Source organism: Balearica regulorum, chromosome 5 (genome assembly GCF_011004875.1).
Source record: "Balearica regulorum gibbericeps isolate bBalReg1 chromosome 5, bBalReg1.pri, whole genome shotgun sequence".
Classification (NCBI taxonomy): Eukaryota; Metazoa; Chordata; class Aves; order Gruiformes; family Gruidae; genus Balearica; species Balearica regulorum.
The window spans coordinates 64,434,192-64,459,808 of NC_046188.1; the positions used below are offsets into that span (position 1 = coordinate 64,434,192).

A 25,617-nucleotide genomic window follows, 5' to 3' on the forward strand; every position below is an offset into this window, starting at 1 on the left:
GTTACTCGGTTTCAAGGTAAATGCTGTAAGGTGGGCATGCCGTGACAATGACACCGGGAGGCTCGATATGCTGAATTAACCCACCAAAACCACCAGCAAAGGCCCTGCCTGCCCACTGCTTCCCCACACAGCCTGCGGTGTAGCTTTCCTTTGGAGGGCCACTCAGTTCTGACGCCTGTACAACCCAAGTCGAGAAAACATAGCAGCACCCGAGCCGGGTTGGGAGACGTCATTCTGCAGACGTGACAAGAGAGAACACTTTCTGGGGTCACCTGGGAATTCACGGGAAACATCGGGACGTCTGATCATTGCACCCTATATATCCCACAGCTTTCGAAGGCGAGGGCGTCTGTATACCTCTAAGCTTACAGTACGTCTTATGGACAAAGGAGCGAAGCTCCGACCAGGGCAGTGTCTCCATGTGATGACTCAGTTACTTCACAAACTAAATCCTTGTGGGCCCAATCTTTTGGGGCTCATTCATACAAAATTCTCCTTGAAGTCAGGGCCCAATTGAAAAATATGAAGCCTAGCTTGTATGTGCATTAAAAATCCAAACAGATAATTATTTACACTACTTTTTCATTTTCCCAGTAATCAAGCACTGGCTGGTAATGATCCCCAAAAGGGCTGATTATACCAGCAAGATACAGCAGCTCTCTGACCACACCTCTTCCCCAGGAAAAGCTCTGTACCGGGGCAAAAGGCAGTGCGTTTCTAGCAGAGCAAAATGGGAATTTCAGCACATGGTTGCCCGGAATCGATGGTTCTCACGTTCTTAGCGGAGCCGAGCTGAAAGCGCGTACCGCAGAGCGAGGACTTGTCAGGCAGTCCGTAACACACTTCCTTTCCAAAATTAAAAAACTTGTTCTGATTGCAAGCAGACTTTTTCAGAATACGTGCCTTCTCCTTCGCTCCTGAGAACAAGCCAGCAGATGCTTCAGTGTCTCTAAAGTGTGATACTCGCTGCTGCTCATCTGCATGTCTAGTGTACCAAAAGAAGAGTCCTTCCTCCAGGAATAACATGTGTGTAATGTATTATGTTACAGCTGATTAAAGTAGCCTCTGCTGCTGCTGTTAAACTTGACTGGTAGATCATCCAAACATTTGCAGGTGTCGTCTTATGAACACAGAATATTAAAACTCTGCTGTCTTATCGCTATGCAAAAAAGGCTGCTGGAAACGTGCTGCCCTAGTGAAATCAAGCACCCACACAAATCCAGTCGTACCTGGAAAGCTGAATGGTGTCATGTCCAAAGCCGTAAAATAAAATGCACGTTAACTTAGCAAGTTCCAGTTCCGATCCCCGTCTTTGAAATCGCATTCAAACATCCACCTGGCAGTATCGCTGAGAGATAGAAGGTTATACTGGCATATTAGAGTGCAGAAAGAAATGGCTGATGTATTCCTAATGGCAGAATTTGAATATTACAGAAATAGCCGAGGAGGACTTGGCCTGAAGAGGTACCTTTATTAGCGACTGTCTATCAGACAGCAATAGCTGGGCGTGATTCCTAACAGGAATTCCTAACAGCCCAGGCTGTTAGTGAGGACTTTGAAAAAACATATCCTTTCTTGTAAATTGATTTGGACTGGAAATCACTGGGACAAAAGAGGTGGAACTGCCTTCACAGCTCAGTGACGCTTTCAGTTCAAAACACATGAAACCAAACCCCCAAGTGCAAGAAGGATGGTAATGTGGTACTGGAACATGATTTTTAGAGAAGTTCTTAAAGCTGCAAAGGATATTAACCACCAGGATTGTTTCCCTTAATATATATTAAAAGCCGTTTTATATGGAAGGCCTTAGGTGTACTCAAATTTCAAACGCCTGGGATATTTTATTACTTTACTGATCTAATAAATGCAGGTGTTTCATAGCAAAAGCACACAGGCAATCAGACTGTCTGAAGGCAGCAATGAGTTGCACACATTTCTCCTAGTATAAATAAACGGCCACGAGCATGCTGAAGCGGATGGGCCTTTGGCGTTAATTGCAATTAGATGGCAGCCAAGCTTTAAGGTGTAGAAAGGTACTTGTTTTAATCGATTCATAAAACAGACAGGATATCTTCTTCTGAAAATTGACCACCTCCAATTTTACCAGTGAGGGGACAGAGGAGGGCAGAGGTGAAGCCACGGCGGCTCGTGCCAGGCTGGGGATGAAGCGGGTGCCTCTCCCGCGTTGGCTCTCGCCGTGGGACGTGGCACGAGGCGCACGCCGCCCGCGCCCCGCCAGCACACGCGTGCGCTCCCGCTTGCCACAGCCAGCCCGACCGGGGAGCGTGCCATCTCTCTGTCTTTACCAAGATCAAATGGAGCTACTCAATCAGAGGATGCCATTATTGCCTCCACCATGCAATTTCCACTATCAATAATTTACTGTATTTGCTGCACAGGCAAAAGGGGGGAAACGGCAAGACAGATTTTTGACAGGGGGGACGGAAAACCACCAGGCGGGCGGCTGGGCAGAGCCGAGCGGGGCGTTTCGCCCGGGATCCCGCGGGCACCGCCGCCGTCCCTGACTTCGCCGGCGGGCGCTGGCGCGACGGACGGCTCCGGCGGTCGGTGCCGGTCCCCTTCGCGGTCCCCGGCCGGGCAGAGCCGCCTCCGGGCCGCCTGGATTGAGCACCCGCGCCCGCTGCGCGCCTCCAGAAAGTCACCGGTGTAACGTTACCTGGGGCGCTCATTAATAAGCAATGCCTGTTATTATCTTGATTGCATTCTTAATAGGCAAACTACGGAGAGGTCAGCGCGGGAGCGATATTTAAATGGATCGGGCTTGCTTAATACCCGGCGGAGTAAACCAATATCCCGCGGCGGGCGGACCGACCCCCCCCCGGCTCCCCGCCCGGCCCGGCCCGGCCCGGCCCCTCCGCGCCCTGCCCGCCGCTCGGGGGGCGCCAGGGGAGCGGGGGCCGGGCCGGGCGGGCGGGGCGGCGGCGGCGGCGGCGGGGCCGGGGAGGCGGCGCGGAGGCTTTAAGCGGGGCAGCGCGGGGCGGCGCGGTGCCTGCGGCCGCCGCAGCCGCTGGCCGGGAGGCGCCCGGGCGGGGGGCGAAGCCTCTCCGCGGGGAGGCAGCGGGGCCGGGCCGGGAGGCTCCCGTTGGGCGGCGGGGGTGGGGGATCCGGCTCCGCTGCCCTCCCGCCCCTCATAAAGCTTTGATGAGACACTTGAGCCGCCGCCTGTGTTGCCGGGGCGGCGGGAGGCGGCCGGTGGGACTGGGCGCCCGGGAGAGGATGTGACTTCCCGGAGGGGACCCGGACAGGCTTTGTGTGGACGACGAGGTACGCGGCGCCCCGCCGGGAAACTTGAGGGGCCGGGGAGGGGGGGGGCGGTTCGGGCGGGCGGCCGCTGGGCTGGGCGGCCGCGGGCCGGTGCGAAGCGTCGGGGGAGCGGGAAGGGCGGCGGCGGGGCGGGGAGGGCCGGGGCAGCCCCGCGCCCCTTTGTTCCCGCACCTGTCGGCCCGGCCGGTGCCCGGCGGGGCGGGCGGCCCGGCGGAGCTTTTGTCGGGGCCGGGGCGGCGGCGCGAGCGCTCTCCCGTCGGCGCGAGGGGGAGCGCGGGGCCGGGCGGCCGTTGGGCGCTTCCCCGACGGCGGCGGCGGCGCGGGGCGAGGCGGGGCCGGGCGCGGGGCGCGCTGCCCGCGTGGCGGCGCCCTGCGCGGGGCGCGGCGGGCGGCCGTTGGGCGGCGGGCGGCGCCCCCTGGCGGCGGGCGCGCGGCGGGGCGGCGGCCCCGGTTCGTTCCCTCCCTCAGCGGCGGCGCCCCGGGGGCTCGGGCCGGGGCTGGGGCGGGCGGTGGCCCCGGTGGCGGCGGCGGGACCCCGCCGTGGGGCGGGCGGGAGCGTAGGGAGCCGGGCTGCGGGCAGCGGCGGCCGCGAGGGGAGAGGTGGGCGGGCAGGGACGGGGCCGGCCGGGCGCCGCCCCGGCGCTGGCGGGCGAGGTGCCGTCAGGGAGGGGAGCGATGCACTTGTTGAAGCGCAGCCGTCGCTGGAATGCGAAGCACGCCGGGCACCCTCACCGGGATTCCGGGGCCATGGGGGCTTTGTCCTCCGCCTCTCCTGCCTTCCGCCGGGCGCGGTGAGCCCGCCGGCTGCGGCGAGGAGGGAGCTCGGCGGTGGGAGCTGGGCTAGGTCGTGCGTCCGCGCTCGGCGGTGCGCGGGGAGGAGGAGAGGGGAGAGGTTAGGTCCTCTGGTCCTCAAAACCCGCTGGGTTTGATTTCACATTGGTGTGGGAAACATTCTCCAGCCAGAGTGGAATTGGCGTTAGAGGGTAAATTTGGTTGGCAAAGGTTTAATGAATGCTTCGGAAGCCTTGCACTATGCTTCTAATCCTATAAAAGAAGAAAGAAAGAGAAAAAATTAAATGGGATAAAGTGTTACAACGGTCAGCCATGGTTGCTTTGGTTGTTTATTTTTAAGAGGTGCTATTGGTATCTTGGTTTGTACATTGCAGTTAAAATATGTACTTTTCCTTTCAGTTTATTGTAGTTTGCTGTTCTGAGGTTATGACTATTGCGAGATCAATAGTCATTACTTATTCATGTTTCTAGTAACACAGTTCTAATGAATGCAAAGAATCTATCCTGGCGATACGTTTTTCTTCAGCAAGTATTTCTATAATCTTTAATTCATGGTGCGATAAGTACATAAAATGAATTTCCTTGGTTGTCTCTAGATAGGAGCAAGGGGCCGGGCAACGAGCCGCCTGCTCGTGGGCAGGAGCAGCTCTCATGGCCCTAAGTTTGGCCGAATGGCTGTTGGCTAGCAGAAGTGAAGGGGTTTGTTGTTGCTCTACTTGCACGTCCCGCTCGTTTGTGTCAGGTAGCGCCTTGGTACAAATCGATGGCTCCGCGTGCAGAGCAGGACCACTGCCTGCGAGCGCTTTGGTGAAAACTTGACCCCAGCGATGGCCCAGAGTTAGTCTAGGTGTGGGAGAATGTAAGCAGAGGGGATGTTCTTAGCTCTACCCAGGCTGCGAATCCCACGGTCTGGCATGCAAGAGGAGGTAGCGGCTGTCAGGGGGATGCTACGGCTCCCCGCACGCAGAGCGACAGGGTACGGGCTGTGTAAACAAACCCGGGGTGAGGGGAAGGGAGAAGGCAAACTGCGACGTTCTGCCCGCTGCGGGAGCAGCAGGACAGAGTGCCGTCTCTCACCTGGGTCTCGGGGCAAAGCAATGGCTCCGTTTCAACTCTAAAATACTTTGAAGAAGCTGATAGACGTTTCAGCAATTTAGTAGATACAGGAGCCTTTCTACAAGGCTCTGTAGCTCACAACAATTTTCTGCTGTAGTACTACCACTTAATGTTCAGCTTCACTGAACCTCGGCTGGGAAAACCCATTTGTAAGTAGCATGCCTTCTGTTCACGTTGCCAGTGCTTTCTGCTTTCCGGAGCTGCAGGGTAGATCTTGTTGTTATGTGGCTGTGAAATCAGGGTAAACCGGGTCAGAAGGATCAAGAACACTTTATCTGAATAATCCAGATATAACAGTAGAGAAAAATGGGAAAGGACTTTTATCTTGGAGGGAGTAAGGCTAAACTGAAAAAAAGTTTAATTTCAAGCAGCGTGCTTTTAAACATGAAGGCATTACGTTGTAGTGTAGTGCTATGGGACTACTACAGTATGCTGGAATACTACGAAATGTAGTGCACAGATGCAAAGGATTTTAAAGACTCATTAAAATGTGAAAGAATATAGTGGAAAATAAGGATCTCTGCTTTTGCTTTAAGGCTTTACACATAGTGACAATGCTGAGCTGAAAGCAGCTGCAGTTAAAAGTCCCTGCAGTACCTGTAGCACTTCCTGCAACTGTTACTCTGCTCTTACAGTGAGGAAAACACAAGAAACTGCAGGTCTAGCTCAGATAATAGTTCTCTGCCAGGGTGCAGGTATAAAAGCAGGTCACAAGAGGCTCATGAGTAGGAGACCCTCTCATCCCTTCTATGGGTAAGCCTGTATGAAGATGAGAAACAATTCACTCAGAGTGAATTGTGTAAGAAGTGTGGTCCTATTACCAAAAAAAAAAAAAGTATTTCCCATATCTGCCTTCCTGGTTTGTATAAAAGGCTGAAACATTGTTCTAAGAATGTGCCCTGTGCCTACACTAGAAATCTCACGTTAGGCATTGTGTGAATTGGTGGAGGCTCCACTAGAAGAGGATATATGCTTTTAATAGGTTAATTGCTAACTTGTCTTGACCTGTTTTCAAGCATATGTTGTGAGCGTTTGGTTCCTCCTGAATAGCTAAAACACTGCTTAATTAGGAAACTCTCAATCATTTCTTAGATCAGTTCATACACTGGCATTCTTGGTAATGCTTAGCTGTGAACACCCTTTAAAAGGAAGCTTTTAAAAGCACCAAAGCAAAGCTATTTTTGTGTATTGCTGAAATGAAGCGGTAGCTCAATAACCTACTGTCTTCAGTTCCAGCTAGGAAGGTGCTTTGCTAACAACTCTCTTGTTCCCTGGTACACCATTTGGAAGCAGTACAGGTGTGTACGGAGCAAATTGCCTCGTGTACGAGCTGGGATGGGGCTGGTAGGCTGTGCCCACTGGCTGTCAGCTCACACATCTTACTGTTTCCCATGCTTATTCAGTCTTATCTTTGGCTGTAAGTCATATGCATAACGTGTAGGTGATCTGTAGGGCCAGGCTCATATTTTTCTCCTTGTCCACATTCAGGACCTAATTACCAGGCAGCCATAGACTGGTGGAGTTCAACTGCTACACCCAAAAGTAACAATCAGTATGGAGCAGTCTGAAATATTGAAGATGCTATGGACTTGACTAAATAGGCAACAGTCTTGCCAAAAAAGCGCCAGTCTCATCTTGGGCACAGTTTCTACCCTTTATAAATTGTGAACAGAGGGCTGGCTGGAATGATGCTGATTTGATGTGATTGTAATCCATTAGTAACACTGATACTAGTGGTAGCAGAACGTCCCATTACAGCATAATTTAGGCATCACAAATGGCTACAGCTGTCTGAAGATGAGTACCATGGACAACCGGAGGAAGCAAAAGGAAACTTCATTTAGTGAATTTTCATGCCCCGGTGACAGCTGCCATAAGGCTGTATACTTTCCTCGGTAACAATATTGTATCTTTCAGAGAAGTCATTTTTTGAAACCAGTTAATTAGGACAGTTATTTCTGGCCGTGGCATTTGTACAGAACAGAAGGCATGATTGTTCTTATGTTTGTTTCTCCGAGTCCTTTGATCGACTAGAAGCTCTCAATGCTTTACGCTATAAATTACCTCAATACTTTGGCAGTTCACTTCTTTTCTTGTGTACTTGGTTAGGAAAATGCAGAAATCCTTGTGACTCAGCTTCAGACTACTATAAATTATGAAGAAATGGGGGAGGGGGTCACATTTCAAATTAGGAAAGGCAATTCTAGGAGGATGGGAGGAATACTGGTTGCTAAATTTGAGATAAGCAGCTCTTGGTATCTCAAAATCTGAGCAGCTACCGCCACCTAGAGATACAGGAGCCAAACACGCTGCTATGGCTGGCTCTTGCAAGTGAGGCTGGACAATTAAGATGAGTGAGGCTGCTAATCCCAATTGTTCTTACTCCGCAGCGTAAGGTTAGTGTATGCATGTGGGCTTTAGTTAACCCTGTAACTGAGGTGGTACCTGCGAATCCTGTTCTAGTGATGCAGGTAACTAATCTTTATACAGTCTTCTTGTGCAGCTCAAATAGGTGAACAAGAAGGATCGCTTTCAGTAAATCATTTGCTGGCTGAACTTAGACTACACCTAAAGAACTATTTGCAAGTCAAACTTATATTGGCTTGTTACAGCTGTTAGTGAGACTTGATAGTGTGTCCAAAGCTTGCACTGAAAATGTGCAATGTAGAACTAGTCCCTTAAGGATTTGAGTTGGGGGGTGGGGGGGGGTGCCCCCACCTTGGCACTGAAATCTGCTTGGTAGGGAGCGTCCTTTAATAGATATTTCGTGGAATAGAAAAAAAATCTGATTTTCTTAATGTATCAACTTGGCAGCCTTCAGCTTGATTTCACTAGATCCAGGATTTTCCCAATTTCAAAATTAAATACCGAAGTTAAACTGGGTATGTGGGTATTTGTTGCTACCTCAAATCTGTAAGCATGGAATACACTTTTTACATCTGTCTCTTGGTTCTTAGGATGTAGTTTCCTATTTTGAGCTCAGGGCTGTTGATTTTGCAATCTTTGGCTGTAGCAGGTTTGTCCTGTGCAATTGGGAGAGAATATGTACCGTTGTCTATGTAATTTGTGAGAAACTTCTTATAAAGAGAAACAACGTACCTTTTTTACCCACTAAACTCATAATCTCATGTGCAATTATTTCTGTTTGACTCTTACAGACACAGTATGTTTTGGGGGCTTTTATAACAACTGCTAGCTTATGGCTATCATATGCCCAGTGGAATAAGAAACCCAACACAACTAAACCTCAGTGGGAGTTGAGAACTGCCATGTCTCAGAACCTTGAAAATGCAAGCCGCTAGTTGGTTGCATGTACTGCGTATCTTTCCAGGTTATGGTTTTGATAACTTTGTAAAATACTTTAAATCTGTCAATGTAAAGTATATCGGGATAAGTACTTAATGTACAGCTTGTGAGGGAACAGAGTTTTCCTGGGGAAAAAGAGGAGCTATGATACAGGGGTATTTGCTTTTCAAGTCAGGAGGCAACTGCAGATGGTTCATACCATATCAGGGTGTATGAGAGAGCTCTTGTACCAAACTAGTGTTTGAAAAACTACCCTTGGCTCACCTGGAGTTCCACATCCAGCCTCAGCCTTTCCAGTGTGCGCACTGGGCTACAGGTAGGCTTGTAGTCCCTTGCACGCATGTAGCATAGCAGGAGGAGCCTGGAAAAAGATTGAACTAGGCAAAGTCTTGAGCAAAATGCTGTTACATGCTCTTTATTAACACAGCAGCAAAAGACTTGGAGCATGTTGCTGCAGTTAAGGCTGTGACAATAAGAACAGGACTAAGTCTTTTTTTTTTTTAATAATACATATCTTATAAAAGGGAATTAAGCTTAATCTTGTGCCAATTCTAGTGCACGTTGTGCCTTATCTAACATGATCAAAACACTGCTTTCTTTAAACATAACAGCTCCTGGAGAAATGCAGTATTGTCTAGATCAAGGAATTAAAGGTTATGATCTCTGGATTCCTTAGTTCGTTATGCCATTTACTTTCTAAGCTTGCTGCAGCATTTAGTAGCCATATGGTTTAGTTTACCCTTCTTCTCTGGCCATGGCGCTCTCGGTGAGCGTTTAGTATTTGATATACGGAGATGAAAAGAAATGAAATCTAAACTTTATTCAAGGGCTGGATTAGTAAGTAAACCAACCTCCCCTTAGTCATAGCTGTCACTGTACTACAGAAGTGTATGGACACTGTTGGGATGAGCGACAGGATTTGTTTTGCGGTATTTCTAGATAATTGTGCCTGCTGGCTGCCTGCATTAAGACTTGGATCTTCACTTGCTATTTACATTCCTTTTGAGTTGATAATCCAGTTTGACTGAGCCATAAATGCCAAGAGAGAAATGCTATTTGATAGAATTTGTACTGAAAGCCAGTGCGAGTCGAAGGGGGAAGCAAAGCCATTAACAAGTTCAAGCTGGCAAGGGTAACTTAACCAGAACCCATGCCAGGAAACTGTGGTGAAGTATGAATTTGCTGCTGAACGTCATGACTGCCCTTTCTCTTTATAATGGGTTGAACCAAAAGTAGAAATAAACACATCTGAAGTTCTCCATTTTTGCTTTTCTAGCTATAAACATTACAGTTTATGGCAATGGCATGATTATTTTTTTGGTTGGCAGCTAATGTCAGGGTTGTTTTTATTCTATGGGAGGCAAAGAAGGATGTTTCACGTCTCGTTACAACAGCAGGGTACTTACTGGTATGGCGTTGGTGAGTTGCTGCCAATGAAATGGTGCAAAGAGGATAAGCAAGCAGGTGCTGCTTTACATCTTCTAGCAGAAATACAAATTTTGTGTAATGACTAGCAATAGAAGGTCTGAAAATAGTTTTCCCCTTAAAAGCTAATGATTGGCACCTGAATTTAAAGAACAAAGCAGCCTTCCTTGGAAGACTCATTTTAAGTCCTTTTCTCTCTGTTTTGCACTAATGATTCATATCTGCTGCCCCCAGCACAAAACTTTTCTACCATTGTAACTGCAAAAGTAGCAGGAATGTTAATGATTAACAAGGATGTTGCAAAAGGATAAGTGAGTAAATTCCCTGTGCCTCCATATAAAACAAAAAAAAAAAGAACAAAAAACCCCAGCAGAAATAAGATCTAAGAAACTACGCAGAGGTCTAAGCCTTCAAAGAAGTCTACCTCCCAGTTTGACAAATCTAGATGACACATCTTGAATTCCATAATCCTCAGGCATGAAGTCATATCACCTGGTTCTTAATCAGTTTTGTTCAACACAGATATCGGGGCTTTTTTTTCCTTGCTCTGATTCCTGTAACTGTTACAAAAATTATAGAATATTATGCTGGGAAATACCAGAAATCATTTCCCCTGCCTCTAGCTAATGGAAGGAGAGCTATGCAATGAGAGCTAAAAAACACAATAAATAACTTCCATGGCTACTCTAAATTAAACACTTTGAAGCAAGTCTTCAGTTGCAAAGCACCACCAGACCTGTTAGTATTCAAGTTGTACTCACTAGAAAATGACTGCAGGGGAGCTGCTGTTACTCTGCCTATCTTGTAATTAGTCATGTTCAGGCATACTTCAAAATGTGATCCATAGTTTTGTTGAGGACAGTCCTGAGCCATATGTATTTTTAACAAAAAGATGCATCTGTGGAGATGCATCAGGGGAAAAAGATGACCAGAAGTCAGTCATCTTTTTTTTTTCCTTTCATAGTTTTGATGGGGATGGTGCTGCTACAGTGGCTTCATCCCCTGGAAGGGCTGAGGATCCGTATTACGAGTAGGCATAGCCTTGCTCTTCTCCATTTTATACAAATTAAGGCCGACCTTTGGTCCCTGGCAAGCTGCCTGGCTTGTGTTTATAGGACTGGTAAATACCTACTTGTGCAGTAGTAGTTCTCCATGGGAATAGGTCTTTCCTGAATTTCATAGCAAATTTGCTGTTGGTAAAAGCAGCCTCTGGATGAGACATGTTGCATTTCAAATCAAACCTCTTAGAGGTTTTAATGGTGGAGAATATTTCTATTTTAAACACTAGTTTTTCTTTTCTTGTTGTTCTTTGTTACATAATGGTTGAGCCCACAAATTAGAAGCATGAGGCTAAAAGCTGAAGAATGAAGGAAGAAACAAAAAGCCATATGGCAATAGCAGGAGGTCCTGCCACCCCACCTTGGGCTCGTGACAACATGCCCTACATTTAACCTACAGTCAGGAACTAATTAACGACACAGATGGAAGTGAGCTAGCATATGTATTCAAAATAATACCCCTAAGGTTTTAATCAGCTGCCCTGCCTCTTTCTGGGTTAGACATCTAAGTTACCATCAAGAGATTTGCAAAATATGTGAATGATACATATGGTTAAGGCAGCTTTGTGTAGTGGCTGAAGTGAGGGATTGGGAGTGGGGGCTCCCCTGGCTCAGCAGTGACTTGCTGTGCAATCTGGGGTAAGTTGTTTAAACGTCTTTATGGGCTTCAGCCTACCCAGAAGGAAAATAGGATTTCTGATGTGGTCCCTGCTCACCTAAGGATGTTGAGAGTCAATGTTTGCAAAGCACTTTGGAAGCTTTGATAGTTGTGTTCTCCAAGAAATGTACACGTGTAGAGTCACAGCAGCATAAGTACCAGGTCTCTCTGCTCTTGCAACTTCTAAGTGTTTTTTTTTCTTCTCTAGAACTACTAATTATCTCTGATAAGACAGCTCTGCTTTTGACTTTGAATTGGATGGTGACTTCTAGATAATCTATCGTGCTGTGCAGAGATTTGGGAGAAGGAGAACAGTTAGCTGTTTTCAACAGACTAATTGGGTAATTTAATGTTTCTCATTTTGACTTTCTCTTTCCTCCCCTCACCCCCAGCTATCTGAAGAGAGGCTCTTCTTCCTTGCAGGGCAGTAGGATCTGCTTATGTGAAAGGACAGGTATTGAGGTTTTTCTGAAGAAGTGTTTATTTAATGACTGAAATCCCATATACAAACCTACCCTTTGGAGCTTAAGGGCTCTTACAGTGAGAACAGTACGCTGGCAGCAAAGCCACTTTCTTCAGCAGGGGTGTGTGTGCATGAAATAAGACACCCAAGTGCGGAGCAGAGGAAAGTTAGGTGGTGTTGGGCTGGATTTTGCATGCTTTGGTTTATAGGCATGTCTGGGCTATTTATGTGCTTATATCGGTGGGGGAAGGGAGGATCTAGTCTGCACACCTAGAAAGCTTTTTTATCCTCTTTAAAGTGTAATTATTACCAAACATGCATGTATCCCTCAGGAGTCCTGAGTGTGAAGAAGCTGTTTTGCTGAAACCTGTCAGATTTTGTTATGATACAGCTATTAGCTATAGTTTAGGTGTTGGTTCTATCTGATTTTATGATCAGATAAATACTAGACCATCTTTACAGCTGGTATAAATCTATGAACAGGGCGTTATGGATTTACACCAGGCAGTGACTGTGTACACCAGAATTGGGTCCACTAGAATGTACTGCTTCAATGAACCTCAACATTTTTTTGTGGAAATAATTTCCCATGGTGCCACAATCTAGTGTTACATCTGGTGGCAAGTATGAGAGGTCATGAGCCAGGTAAACTGCATTTTTAATTGGGGAGGGGAAGGACCCAATGTCCACGTAATTCACAGGAATTGCAGTGTAATACTCTTCCGTGAAAGAAATTACACCATTATACAGCTAGGAGAAGGCAGGAGCCTGATAATTTTTTTTCCTGCAAAGCTGCAGGTTTTTCCTTTTCTTTATGTTCCATTAAATGTTTGTACCTGGAGCAGTACAACAAATGAAGCTTGTTTTCAGATACTTGCATCTTTGCCAGATGTACCTCCTCACCCCTTCTAGTAATTCCAAACCCTCTTTGTCTATGGATCTTGTGAAATGAAAGCAGCAATACTCAGTGTTGTAAGTGGGTAAGCCCATACACTGGTGTTTGCCTGACTAAGGATGGAGGAGGGGGTGAGTTTATTTGGGTGGGTCTCAGCCACTTGCATGCAAGTTACAGCACGTGACCATGGAAATAGCATTGTCTGTGAAACTTGTATCCCTCTATTGAATCCAGCTGAAGTTGGCCCCCAAATTTTTAAGATAGATTAGGGATAGAGAACCAGGCATAGGAATTGCAAAAGTCTTGTTTCGACATGAAACCACTTAGAAGGTGGGGAAAAAAAAAGCTGAAAACTATAATGCTGTGAAATCTGTGGTGTGCTGCATTGTCATAGTAAACTATCAGTGGTGAAAGAGCACTTCTTGCCAAAGTGTTTTCAATAGAGTTCTGTTACTATATTAACATAATTTTCTAACAGTGTTATCTCCAAAGATAAAGCCATTGTCACAGCAGGACACATGCAGGGCTGGCTGCCCAGTGAGGTGGGTTAGATTCCTAATGAGTATATCCTTGTTCAGTACAAATTCCTCATTATTTCATTAATATAGATTGAGGTGGCTTTGCAAACTTACAGATTTCTGCTCCTGGTCTGGTTGTTGCTGTGTAACTTTGAATACACCTAGAAGCTGCTCTGGTACCTCAGTGTAGGCTTTTATCCCTTGCCCTGTGTATGGAAAGTATTTCCATGGAGATGCCGTGCCAACAACTGGACTGAGCATGTGTTGAGAGAAATCCACACACGAGGGCGGGCAGTGAAAAGATGACTGATAACACCACTGGCAAATGCAGGCATATTGTTAATACCTGTCAGGGCTCTGACAACAGGCATTTCCAGTTTCTGGTTCGTGCACATCACAATGTACTGATCTCCTTCGTTTCAAGGACTGACTATGGCTAAAAGCAAGGTATTCTCTGACTGCAGTGCCACACACGGTCAGGGTCTCAGCAAAGGTAAGAGTCTCGCAACAAATGGGTATAGCCCTTACTCTCCTCCCTTGCTCTAGAGAAAGCACTGCCTGCCCGAACCACGGGTGACTGCTCCATCCGATGCTTATGCTTTTTAACCATTGATTTTCCTTGGATAAACTTCACTTACGTTCCTGTTGAGTGCATAATGTTCTATAGGTCCTAGGAAGCTTGCCACTTGCAGAACCGATGGCTGCGTGGGATGTTTCACATGCTGTTCAATAGTTTATAGGCACTTGTAAGATCCAAGCTCAAATGGTACAGCAGCTTCTGGGTTGTTGCAAGGCTGCTGGACACATGTCACAGTACGAGGGATCCAGCTCACGCTAGTTTGCATGCAACGTGCTCCGTTCTGTTCCTGCTCTTGGGTGCCAATTATCCTTGACTTCAGCGGGAGCTTCATGTGTGTACTTGGCAGAATAGCTTAGTCCTGTGACGATTCAGCACAGTATTTCATACCAAAGAGCCCTAGTGAAATGGAAGACAAACCACAGATGCTGCTCAAAGGTCTGAGGTTCTGCCCTAATGTTCTTCTGCGCGCAGGTTGAATTAGCATTATGTAAAGCCCTAGTGGCTATCGAAGCAAGTGATTTCAGAGAACTGTAATTATCTGCTCCCATGGAGGAACCAGATAGTATCTTGGCACAGAGTAATTATTTCATGGAATGGTTTTGTGGTTGTTTTTCTTGTTTGAGGGGGGTGGGGGTGGTTGGTAGCCTATTCTATAGGTGAACTTTCCTTTCACAGAGGTTGCATAATGTTACTTCTGAATGAACACAGTAATGGCATGCATGTATCTTGACAAATACTCTAAAACAGATTAATGCGGTTTTCCAAGCCTGAAGTCAATTTTGAAATTGGAATTTGCTAATGCTTAGGTTTTAGACTTGGAAGTCCTGTCCCTACTGTACAGTATTCCTGGCATGGCAATAGGAGTATGGCATGTTACTCTACCTGTGATACTCCTGATGAGCAAAAACAAACCTGCTGGTAGCGCTTTTATTTGAGGGGGACTTTCCCTCCATACCTTGGTATTTCAACATGAAATTTTGGCCAAAAAAAAAAGTTTTGGTAAAGCACGTTGTGTTTGATACGTATAGTGGTGTGCACACAAGTAACCTTTTTGGAGCTGAGTTTCTTTCTTTACACTGGGGATTGCAAACCCCCGTGCAGTTTGAGTACCCCGTGTGCGGGATGCTGCACAAACAGCTGGAAAGGCAGTACATGTGTCACTGGCTCAACAATCAGTTCCCATTGTAAAAGTATAAAAATAGTGCACATCTGTTCTCTTCCATGGGTGTTGTCTCTCTGAAAGCTCTGGTACCATCTGTGAGTCTGGCCTGCTATTCCTTCTCTTGTGTATCCTGCCAGAACTCATCCTGCCTGTTTCCTGGTATGGGCAGAATGGGTCTGAGATCCATCTGACAGAAATCTGACTGGGAACTCCTCGTAGTCCTGCACTTGGCCAATTTAAGTATAAGCATGCTTGTAATGAGGAGAGTGTCTGGTCTACGCTCATTAAAGCAGCTGAATTCTCTTTCTCAGAGCTGAAGCAAGTGTGCCCTTTGCATGGGTGGTTGAGTGTCCAGAAAGGTATGATAAAAGTTTGTAGGAAACTCTGATATGTAACTCTGTCAAAGATCCAGAGTGCAATGTCATGGCATTATTAATTTGCCATTATTTTCTTTGGGTTCTTTCCCACCTCTGGTTGACAGGAGAAGTTTTCATTTTTGTATGCATTGGGGAGAGAGTCCGATAAAACCTTTGAACCCCCCAAAAACCCCTTGTAGTGCTTTAAACAGATGCATTACTTCTCCAGAGCCAATGTAGGCATTGCTGGAGTTTCCTTGCTCTCAGAAGCTGTACCATAGGCAATATTTAGCAACATAAGATGAAAGCAAATTTCTCATGTTAAAAGTTGTAGTTTACAAACTACTTGTAAATTTGCTTGCTGTTTATCTTAGTCTTCAAAATCGTTCTTAGTCTCTGCCATCTCTGGCTTTATAGCTAAGTAGATTTTATTACCTCAGGGAAAACCAACATGAGAGAATAAAAATAAAATGGGTTTCTTCTTCCTGACATGAAGAACCAACTTACAAGAATACAAATTGGGTGTGGGTGTGCATGTGTATGTATTGGGGGGGAGGGCACTTTATTTTCAGTAATAAAAAGTAATTATATAGTTTGCTGCATAAATAGCCGCAAGGATAACCGGAGTGCGTCAGACATCCAGTTATGCATGTGTTAAAGGTTAATACTATTTGTTCTCAGTACATTTAGTCTTTGCAAATCATGTGCTGACATGCATCCCATTTTGGTATCTGTTCGCACACTCCGGTAATGATGCGTAGAGCAGCAACTCATGCCTGTGCCATTCAGTAGTATTTAGTAAATTGAACTTTTGTATAAAGGTCTTAGAAAATGGCAAGGCAGAAAATGAATGTCTTCTTGCTGCTAATTTTATCTTCCACCACACACTCCTTTCTGGAGATTAAAGCATTATGAATCTATTCACTACAGAAAGTTATTTCAACTTTCATGGCACATATCAGGATGCAGAAAAGCAAGTACATGTTCATAGCTGTTCCTCGGGTCTCTCTGCTGGAAATACAACCTGTTAAACTGCTACACTTCTGCTCAAAATAACTAAAAATAATGAAATAAAACAATTAACTGGTGAATCCTCATTAAATACAAATACTGAAATAAATAGTACAGCCAGGTAATTGACTGCATATGTAAACTAGCTGTAGATAATTGACATGACCTTCATTTAACGAGCCTCCTTCCCATTAGTGGAGACGACTGCCACAATTATGTGCCCTTATTCTAGCTGTAATTGTATGGACTTTATTGAAGTACAAACTAGGTCACATCTTCCTGAGATCTGGTCCACGGTGGGTGACCTCTTTTCATTGCTTCAGCTTTGCGATGCTGCATGAGAGAAGGAAGGATGTTCTTGCAGCCATGAGAATAGATGTTGTTCAGGAAACCAGTCTCAAACGTTACTTCTGACAGAGATGTCTTGTGTGACCTGGGGGAGTAGCTTAAAGCTGGGTCTCAGCATACATCTATTTGAAATAGCTTATATCTATTTTATATGAGTTAGCAGGTGTATACAACAGTCTATGGGGCAGCAATTGAGCCAAGATTCCCTCTGCTACACAAGTCTTTGATCTTTTATGCCCAGTGACATAGCTGAACAGGAAGAGTGCAGAAGTGGTGGTGTTCCTAGAAGGTGGGGAGTAGAGACCTGAACCTCCTACAGCTGAGAAGGGAGAGGATGGATGTATGATGGGACTGTAGAGTGAGGCTGTATCATCAGTGACATTATTTTGTATTTTTCTAGCTGCTTTTCTGACTAAAAGTAGCCATGGCTACTCTGTTTTGTCTGGCATACGGTTGTATTGATGCCCTCTGAACACGCGGTATCAGCCAGCTTGCTCCAGTTAAGAAATACTCAGCACTGATGAGCCTCTGTGGGAGACAGTTGCTCAGTCTGCCAAGGTAGCATCAGGCATGGGTGGACACAGAAATGCTGGGGCATCTCCATGCAAGGCCTCATAGTGGTGGATGTGCCCAGCATGGAAAGTGGCAGTTCCTTGCTCAGTAGTGGCATGCTGGGAAAACAGGAAAATACAGCAGTTCTCCCATGTTCCCACCCCAGTTCTGCTTCCATGTGGAGTGACAGTGACTGCCACATAATCCGAAGGGTGTACATAATCTGTTAGTGTTTGGGGTTTATAAGGCGCTTATTGTAAAAGGACAGGTGGTATCTTTCAATCTTTGCAACATCATGAAGGTTTGATAGTTGGGGAGCGGGAGGAAAAGGACTGGAAGCTGCCATCCAAAGTGTTTCAAATGACCTTTTTGGTGCTACGTTGGGATATTAGCCCTGCCTCGTTAAGTAGGAGATGAGCTGTGCATTCATGAGTCAGTTCAACAGTAGCTGAAAGGTTGTGTGTTTCTACCCATGAAGTGAGATTTAAATCTTATTATGCTATAGCATGTTAAACTAGTAGATTTTGAGCAGCTGCTACTAGAAATTGCTGTGGCCTCTAAAATGAAGAGATTTCCTAGGTGTTAAAATATTACTTTTTCATATTAAATCACTTGATATCATTTTGCTGCCAAAGACAAGGACTCTGTGTATTGCTCAAGTCACTGTCAAGATAGAATAATCTTTTCACATCCTGCTCACGCAGTTTGGCTTAGTCTGGGACTTCCTTACGAAGCAGTAGATGTTTGATCTGTGTTTGCTTGCTAACAATATTCCATGTGTCTGTGCTGCTAAAGATTACTTTGACATATTCTTCCACTGTCTTAAAGGGGAGGAAGAGGGGTGGCTTTTAGGGGAACACATTTTCTTGTGTATTGTCAGCATCTTATGTGGGTAATGGCTGTCTTAAAGTTGTTGGTTTTCAGAGCCTAGTTGTACATTGTTTCTTGCTACCCTAGATAATAGAGGTGGTCATATGTCATTGGATGGGATGTAAATCGATCAAGCTTGACAGCAGTTTCCTTCCCAAATGGAAGGCAAAATTGATTAAGGAAGGATTAATTTAACACGAGGTATAAAGTACTGTTAGATCTGGTGACCAGCCAGCCATTGGGGGAGGATGCTGAGGGCTTATTGAAGTCAATTGGTGAGGTTTCTCTGTACCTCTCTGTCCTGTCTTCTGCCTTGTAAGAAAAATATCCATGCAAATGAAGTTGCACAGCCACTATTCTATTCATTTCACAGCCCTCCACAGCAAGTTCATCGCTACCATAAGTGAACAGCCCAATGACTGTAGTGAAGGATGTGGCCTGGTCCAGGAATCCTTCTATCTGTTGTTCAGCTGCCTAAGTTGAAAAGCAAATGTTCAGCCTCCAACTGGTGTATTTAGTTGATGGGTGCAAGCTTCTCTTTGTTTTGTGCTTATCTTGGTGCCTCTTGTCTTGTGTCCTCTCTTTTAAACTGGAAAGCCCCGTGGGGTACTACGTGCCCAGACGGACTCTGTCCTCCAGAGTCAAGATATTGGCTGGGACCTCTGGGCACTACTCTAATAAAAATAACAGGAACTTGATCAGGAGCCAGAAGATCTGTGTTCTGTTCACTGCTTTGGTGGTCAGAGAGTGATGTGGGTGTTTGGTTTTTTTTTTTTTCCCTTCAGTTTTATATAAAACAATTCTCAGAAGAGGGAGTGTATGAATATTATTTGTTGCCTGTTCCAGTGGCTCTGCATTTGTATGCTAGCTAAACCACCCCTTCTCCCTCTTGTCTTGTCTCTCCTTGTTTGATAAAGGAAGACTGATAACCTTCTTTCTTGTGTTGTAAATCATCTCTGTAGTGTTTCTCTTCCTCCCCTTTGAGGAAGAAATGTGATATTACTCCCTGTAGAATGTTTTAAAAATCCTAGGGTGAAAAAAATCTGCAAAATATTAATGTTCTGCATAGTTAGAGCAAACACTATGTTCCTGTGAGTCACAGATGTCAGGTTTGTTTAATCTTAATAAATCTATGCCACAATAACACTTTTAAACAGGAAAAGAGATGGAGGGATGAAGGAAGAATTGTGCTGGAGTAGAGAGGATTCTTAGCCAAAATCTTGTTTAGTAGGGGGCTGGGGGTGAGGGGGACATAGACACAAACCCAAACACTTCCCACCCCTGACTTCATTAAGTAAACTTTGAGACCTACATTTTGGGCACTGCCTTTCTAGTACATATTTCCTTTTCTTTGCATGTTTTATGATAGATTGTCTTTCCATGTTCGAGTCTTAAGAGTACTAGTTTCCCACAGCACATTTGCAGGAGATGAAGTAAGGCTTTTTACATAGCACCCTGTTGGCAAACAGAAATAGCATTTACTCCAATGAGCGCTGCCAAGTATGAGGTACTTCTGAATGAACTTCAAAAGCTCTGAAACAAGCATTAGCTGCTGCTTCAAAAATGTGAACAACGCCATTGCTTTCTAGCAAGCAGACCTGGTGAGAGCAGGGATCGGAAGGAGGAAAAATAACAACTGGATGTGATGGATGTTGTAGTAGCACTTGAGATCAGACAGAAAGCATAGCTCTCTGTCACTGCAGGATTTGGGGGGGTTCTTTTTGTAATAGTACCCTAAGTGTGTAGTCTGCACTTGAGGAGGAAACGATTTCTACCCTGAGGAACGTACAGTCTACGGAGACTTAGCAAAGTGCTTGGGAAGGAGCAGTTAGACAATCCTGGGCTGTTGGGGGTGCTGCTAGGAGTGAGTCTTGCTGATTCCAAGGCTGGTGAGGGGTTTTCTTACTGGCACTCCTAGTGCTACCCCTCCATGCTAAATGAGGACAGAGCCAAGCATACGTATTAGCCTCAAAGCATGGCCCATAACGTGCGCCAGAACTTGGGGCAGCCCATGAGGGAAATGGGCAAACCGTTCTATGTTCAACATGGTAGTAGGGCTGGTTGTGCTTCTGGTTTTCATGCTGAGCTCTGGACTTTAACTGGGTTTAAACAGATGCTTTGCCCATTTGAGAACAGGCGGTATGGGGCTCTGGGAAAGTACAGTGGTTCTGGTACTGTCATTTCAGTATAGCTTTTATCAGCTCTGTAATCCAGCAGGTCCCTTCCATGGCATTCACATGATGCAAGCATCTGTCCAGCTCAAATTTAGTATGGTAGTGAGCATGCTGTCCTGGACCATTTTCTTGTTCTATATTTATGCATACATAACTTCTACTTTTAGATGAGGTATTGACCTGCTGAGACCTCAGAATTGTATGGCCTCTTCCTGTGTTTTGAAGGTTGCTTTCAAAATACAAATGCAATTTATCCTGGTGCGGTTCAGGTTTTTGTGGATAGAATGACAAAGTATTTTCGGCATAGAGAGATATTAAAAAGCAAATACTTGCATTTGCACTTGAAATGGAAGTCTTGCCTTTCACGCTTGCAAAGCTGCCTTTTACTGCAGAATGTTGCATTGCTAAACAGCAGTTCTGCTTTTGCTGTTACTTGAAATAGGTGTAATCAGTCAATAAATAAGGGGTCCGTATAGTATCTAATCTAATACTACAGAAGGACTTTGGTGTGCGAGAACTCTGACTTGCTTTTATCAATGTTGCCTAAGCTTTGGCATATGCTTTATCTGCAACTCTAAATCAAAGAATACCCTTGTACAAGCATATGATTTATCACTGGTAATGAGTTGCGGCTGCATGCAGCAGATCTCTGCAGAAAATGCATAATGTCTCCTGACAACTCAGGTGAATTTTTAACTTACAAGGGATGGAGTAATAAAATTTTTTTCTTGTTCTTGTCCTTCGCAGTTCCACCAAGTGAGAAGAGTGATGACCATCCTTTTCCTTACTATGGTTATCTCATACTTCAGTTGCATGAAAGCTGCCCCGATGAAAGAAGCTAGTGTAAGAGGACAAGGCAGCTTGGCTTACCCAGGTCTTCGGACCCACGGGACTCTTGAGAGCCTAAATGGGCCCAATGCTGGTTCAAGAGGACTGACATCGCTGGCGGACACTTTTGAACATGTCATAGAGGAGCTTCTAGATGAGGACCAGGACATCCAGCCCAGTGAGGAAAACAAGGATGCAGACTTGTACACATCCCGAGTCATGCTAAGCAGTCAAGTGCCTTTGGAACCCCCACTGCTCTTCCTGCTCGAGGAGTACAAAAACTACTTGGATGCTGCAAACATGTCCATGAGGGTCCGGCGCCACTCTGACCCAGCTCGCCGCGGGGAACTGAGCGTGTGCGACAGCACAAGCGAGTGGGTGACAGCGGCGGAGAAAAAGACTGCAGTGGACATGTCCGGGGCGACTGTCACAGTCCTGGAAAAAGTCCCAGTACCCAAAGGCCAACTGAAGCAATACTTCTACGAGACCAAATGCAACCCCAAGGGGTACACAAAGGAGGGCTGCAGGGGCATAGACAAGAGGCACTGGAACTCCCAGTGCCGAACTACCCAGTCTTACGTGAGAGCTCTCACCATGGATAATAAAAAGAGAGTCGGCTGGCGCTTTATAAGGATAGACACTTCCTGTGTATGTACATTAACCATTAAAAGGGGAAGATAGTGGATTTGTGTTGTATAGATTATATTGAGACAAAATTATCTATTTGTATATATACATAACAGGGTAAATTATTCAGTAAAAAATAATTTTATGGACTGCATGTATAACTGAAGTTTATACAGTACAGTGGTTCCACAATCTATTTATTGAACATATCCATGACCTGAAGGGGAACAAAAGTCATTTGCGCACAAGTTTAAAAAAAAAAAAAAAAAAAGAAAAAAAAAAGAAAACCAAGCAAACAAAAAAGTCTGCATTACATTCCTCGATAACATTGTGGTTTGTTGCCGTTGCCAAGAATTGAAAATATAAAAAGTTTAAAAAAAAAAAAGAATAAAATTGCATGCTGCTTCAATTGTGAATTGATGATAAACTGTCCTCTTTCAGAAAAATAAATTGAACCAAAACATTCCGTTTACGTTTTAGACAGTAAGTATCTTTATTCCTGTTAGTATTATATCTGTTTACTGCTTTTAACTTCTGATAGCGTTGGAATTAAAACAATGTCAAGGTGCTGTTGTCATAGTTTTACTGTTTCTCTTTTACTTTTGAACTCCCATCAGATTGAAAAAGAAAAAAAGTCGTTACCTTATTCTGGATTAAAAACAAATTTGTTTTTTGTATGTTGTGAAGGTGTTTGCAATAGCAATCCAACTACTGACAAAAAAATAATAAAAAAAAAGAGGCAACTGAAAAAGAATGGTGATGTTCCACTTCACATTGTTGAACTTCAGGCTTAAAGACAGCACTTATTTAACTGTATGGCAACATGCTTTTTTGGGTTTTTTCTTTTCTTTTTTTTTATTATTTGCTGTCTTTTGAGACCTGCATTTGCTTATACCATGTTTGTTTGTGTTTGAGGGTTGTTTTTTTTTTTTCCCTTTCCTCCCTCTGGAAGGATGTTGGTTGTGGTCTTTAAAATATTTCACTTACCATACGAGTGGTATACTCTTGAAGTAAGTGAAGAGCAAGCGCCAGCGGAGTTGGCTTAATGTTGCTTAGGTTCCGATAGACGTATTTAGCCTGTGCTACCCCTCTAACCATCCTGAGAAGTATTTCTAAAAAGGCAGGTTGTGAGCTGAAGAGCTGTGCATAGCACTTGCACTGACTACAGTGGGCAGAGAGGCAGAAATAGCTCATTAGTGAGATCACCAAAGGCAGATGCTATATTTGTAATTCCTGTAGATGAAGAAAAGTAGCTGAACAAAGAGGAAAATACTGCAAAATGTAACTACTTCTGAATGCTGCAGAATCTGCATTAAGCTGGATGTTTTCAGTTTTGAGGCTGGACTCTGGTAGAGGGCGAGCGAGATGTAAGGCGCTGTTAGGACTGTTTAGGTGGCTAGGCGAGCCCACGGCCCCAGTGTTAGCAGGGCTGTGAAAAGGCTGCTGAGGGAAGTTTCAGGCCAGAACCATCTTTTGGTGCTGGCATCTTTTGTCTGGGAGCATTGGCTGGACGTTTTCGATTTTGAGTCTGGACTCAGGTAGTCTGCCTTGCTGTTCAAGGGCAAAGCTTATTTGAAATATGATTCCCCCACAATAATTCTGTTTGAAGAGTATATTTAACACTGAGTTTATGTCATTACTAGTAGAAACTCATGGAGGAAGCTAACCTTAAAAATTGGTGATTTCTTCTACTTAGGGTAGAAGGGTTTCCCTTTGGTAGGATAACTGGCTGTCAAAGGAGAACCATCCCAGCTGTACAATAAAAACCTTTGGCATTGGCCACGTGCTCGCTGAGTGTGAAGAAGAGGGTTGTGTGACCCACCTGAACTTCAACCTTCCCAATCAATTGCAAATATTCAAGCTCCCATATAGAAATCAGAAATGAAAAAACCAAAAACAACCAAGCAAGCCCATACCTTACTGAAATATCTCAAAACTTCAACAATATTCCTAAACTACAGAAGAGAGATGGTGTAACAGTGGCTTCCTTCAAAACGGGCTGGTTGCTTAGGAAGAGGAAAGGATGATGCTAATGAGTGAACAACAGACACATCACTCATCTAGACTGGAAAAAGAAATGATAGCTAGGACGTGACAGTAATCTAATTCAGAGGCAGGAGTCAAATAATTCCCAGTTCAAATAAATTGAATTTCCAAAAGAGAAGTATTAATGCATAAATCATGCTAGAAATAACGTTCCTCATTTCCCCGTGTTAATCACGGTAGCGTCCTTAAGTCAGCAGTCCCCACCTGGCATAGGTAAGGGAGGTGCAGAATTAACAGTAGGTTCAGAGAGGTAAGGGCAGCCCACGCGGGACTCGGGGACGGTGCTGAGGACCTACAGAAGATCTGTGTCCCGTAACTACATCTAGAGTGATATTCCCCATAATAGGCCAATTCCATGCCTACCGATAGCACATGAAGCTGGCAATTAAACTGCAGTCCTGCGGCTCTCACCTGCCTGACCTAACGCATCCATGATCGCAGGCTTGGCAGTTTTCGTTGAAACAGAGTTGGGTGGGTGGGGGTGGTTTTCTTTCACATCACTTAATTGAACTCTTGCTGTGGTCTGTTTGTGACAAAGGTATATCATGCATGTCAGCAGGCCTAGTGCTGTGTTAAAGTAAAGACTCTTGCAACTGTAAGTTAATGTCTGTGGCCTTGTTCTCTATTATTCACCTTGTGTAACATAAATATTTATTGTATATTTATATAATTTTATGTTTTTTGGGAAAAACTGAAATTGGCATTAAAATTTAAAAGCAACTGCGTCATATTGTAAATATAATTAAGCTATATTTAAGTGTACTGATTAACATAATATATGTTTAACTATAGAGTTTTTTATGTTTTTAAATATATTTTCAAAATATATATATAAAACTTGGGGTTTTTTGGGGGACCATGTGACTCTTTTCTCTAATTGTAAAACAAACTTGAGTTTTACTATAAAGATGTGTGTTCTTTGTTTTAAAACAATTTTTACTTTATTTTAGCAATAAAATCTCACTCGGAGGGCAGATAGCCCCGTTTCATAGCTGGACAGTTAGCATTGGAGGGGAGGGGTGGCAAGAATTTACTTTCCATAAAAGTTGGGATATTTGCAGAATGATGTATTTCCATTTAATTCTAGCACACAAGTCCCTGTGAGACTAAAAACCCATGAATGACATTTATATATGATTTTATTCAGCCGTAAAATAATGAGCATAATGGAAGTGAGGGGGAGGGGTTACTAACCTTAGTAACTAAGGGATAAGTGAGACATAAACTCAATAGCTATAGTCCAGTCATGTACCTGATTTTTAAATGGTGTCATGTATATTTATATCCCCTGCACTGAACTTATTAATGACCCCATGGAGTACTACGAGTGGAATTCCTTGGATTTAACATATTGTTAGCATTTCTAAAAGAATATTTTCTACTACAACTGCCAAGCCTTTGTATATTTAATTATCCCACAGCCCTAGAACAATCAATAAATCTTCATGATGAATAGAAAACTTTCATATAACTTGGGGGGGGGGCGGGGAGAGCACAAACTCAAACTCTTAAAAAATTCCATCGCTGCGAATTTCCCAAGAGCCCAG

The 25,617-nt window shown here is 44.7% G+C and overlaps 1 protein-coding gene across 2 annotated transcripts in view; it reads left to right on the forward strand.

Annotated features, from left to right (window-relative positions):
• BDNF (brain derived neurotrophic factor) overlaps window positions 1–23,578 on the forward strand; it is a 41,824-nt gene extending 18,246 nt beyond the window's left edge. Inside the window, exons 1-2 of one of the 2 annotated variants that reach the window (XM_075755314.1) lie at window positions 3,049–3,285; window positions 21,317–23,578. In XM_075755314.1, coding sequence (XP_075611429.1) covers window positions 21,338–22,078 — 741 coding nt within the window. In that variant the 5' untranslated portion in view covers window positions 3,049–3,285; window positions 21,317–21,337 and the 3' untranslated portion in view covers window positions 22,079–23,578. Of the gene's footprint in view, window positions 1–3,048; window positions 3,286–21,316 lie in introns of those variants that run through there. The other variant, XM_075755313.1, reaches the window with a different exon arrangement.
• Window positions 23,579–25,617: the final 2,039 nt, after the last annotated feature.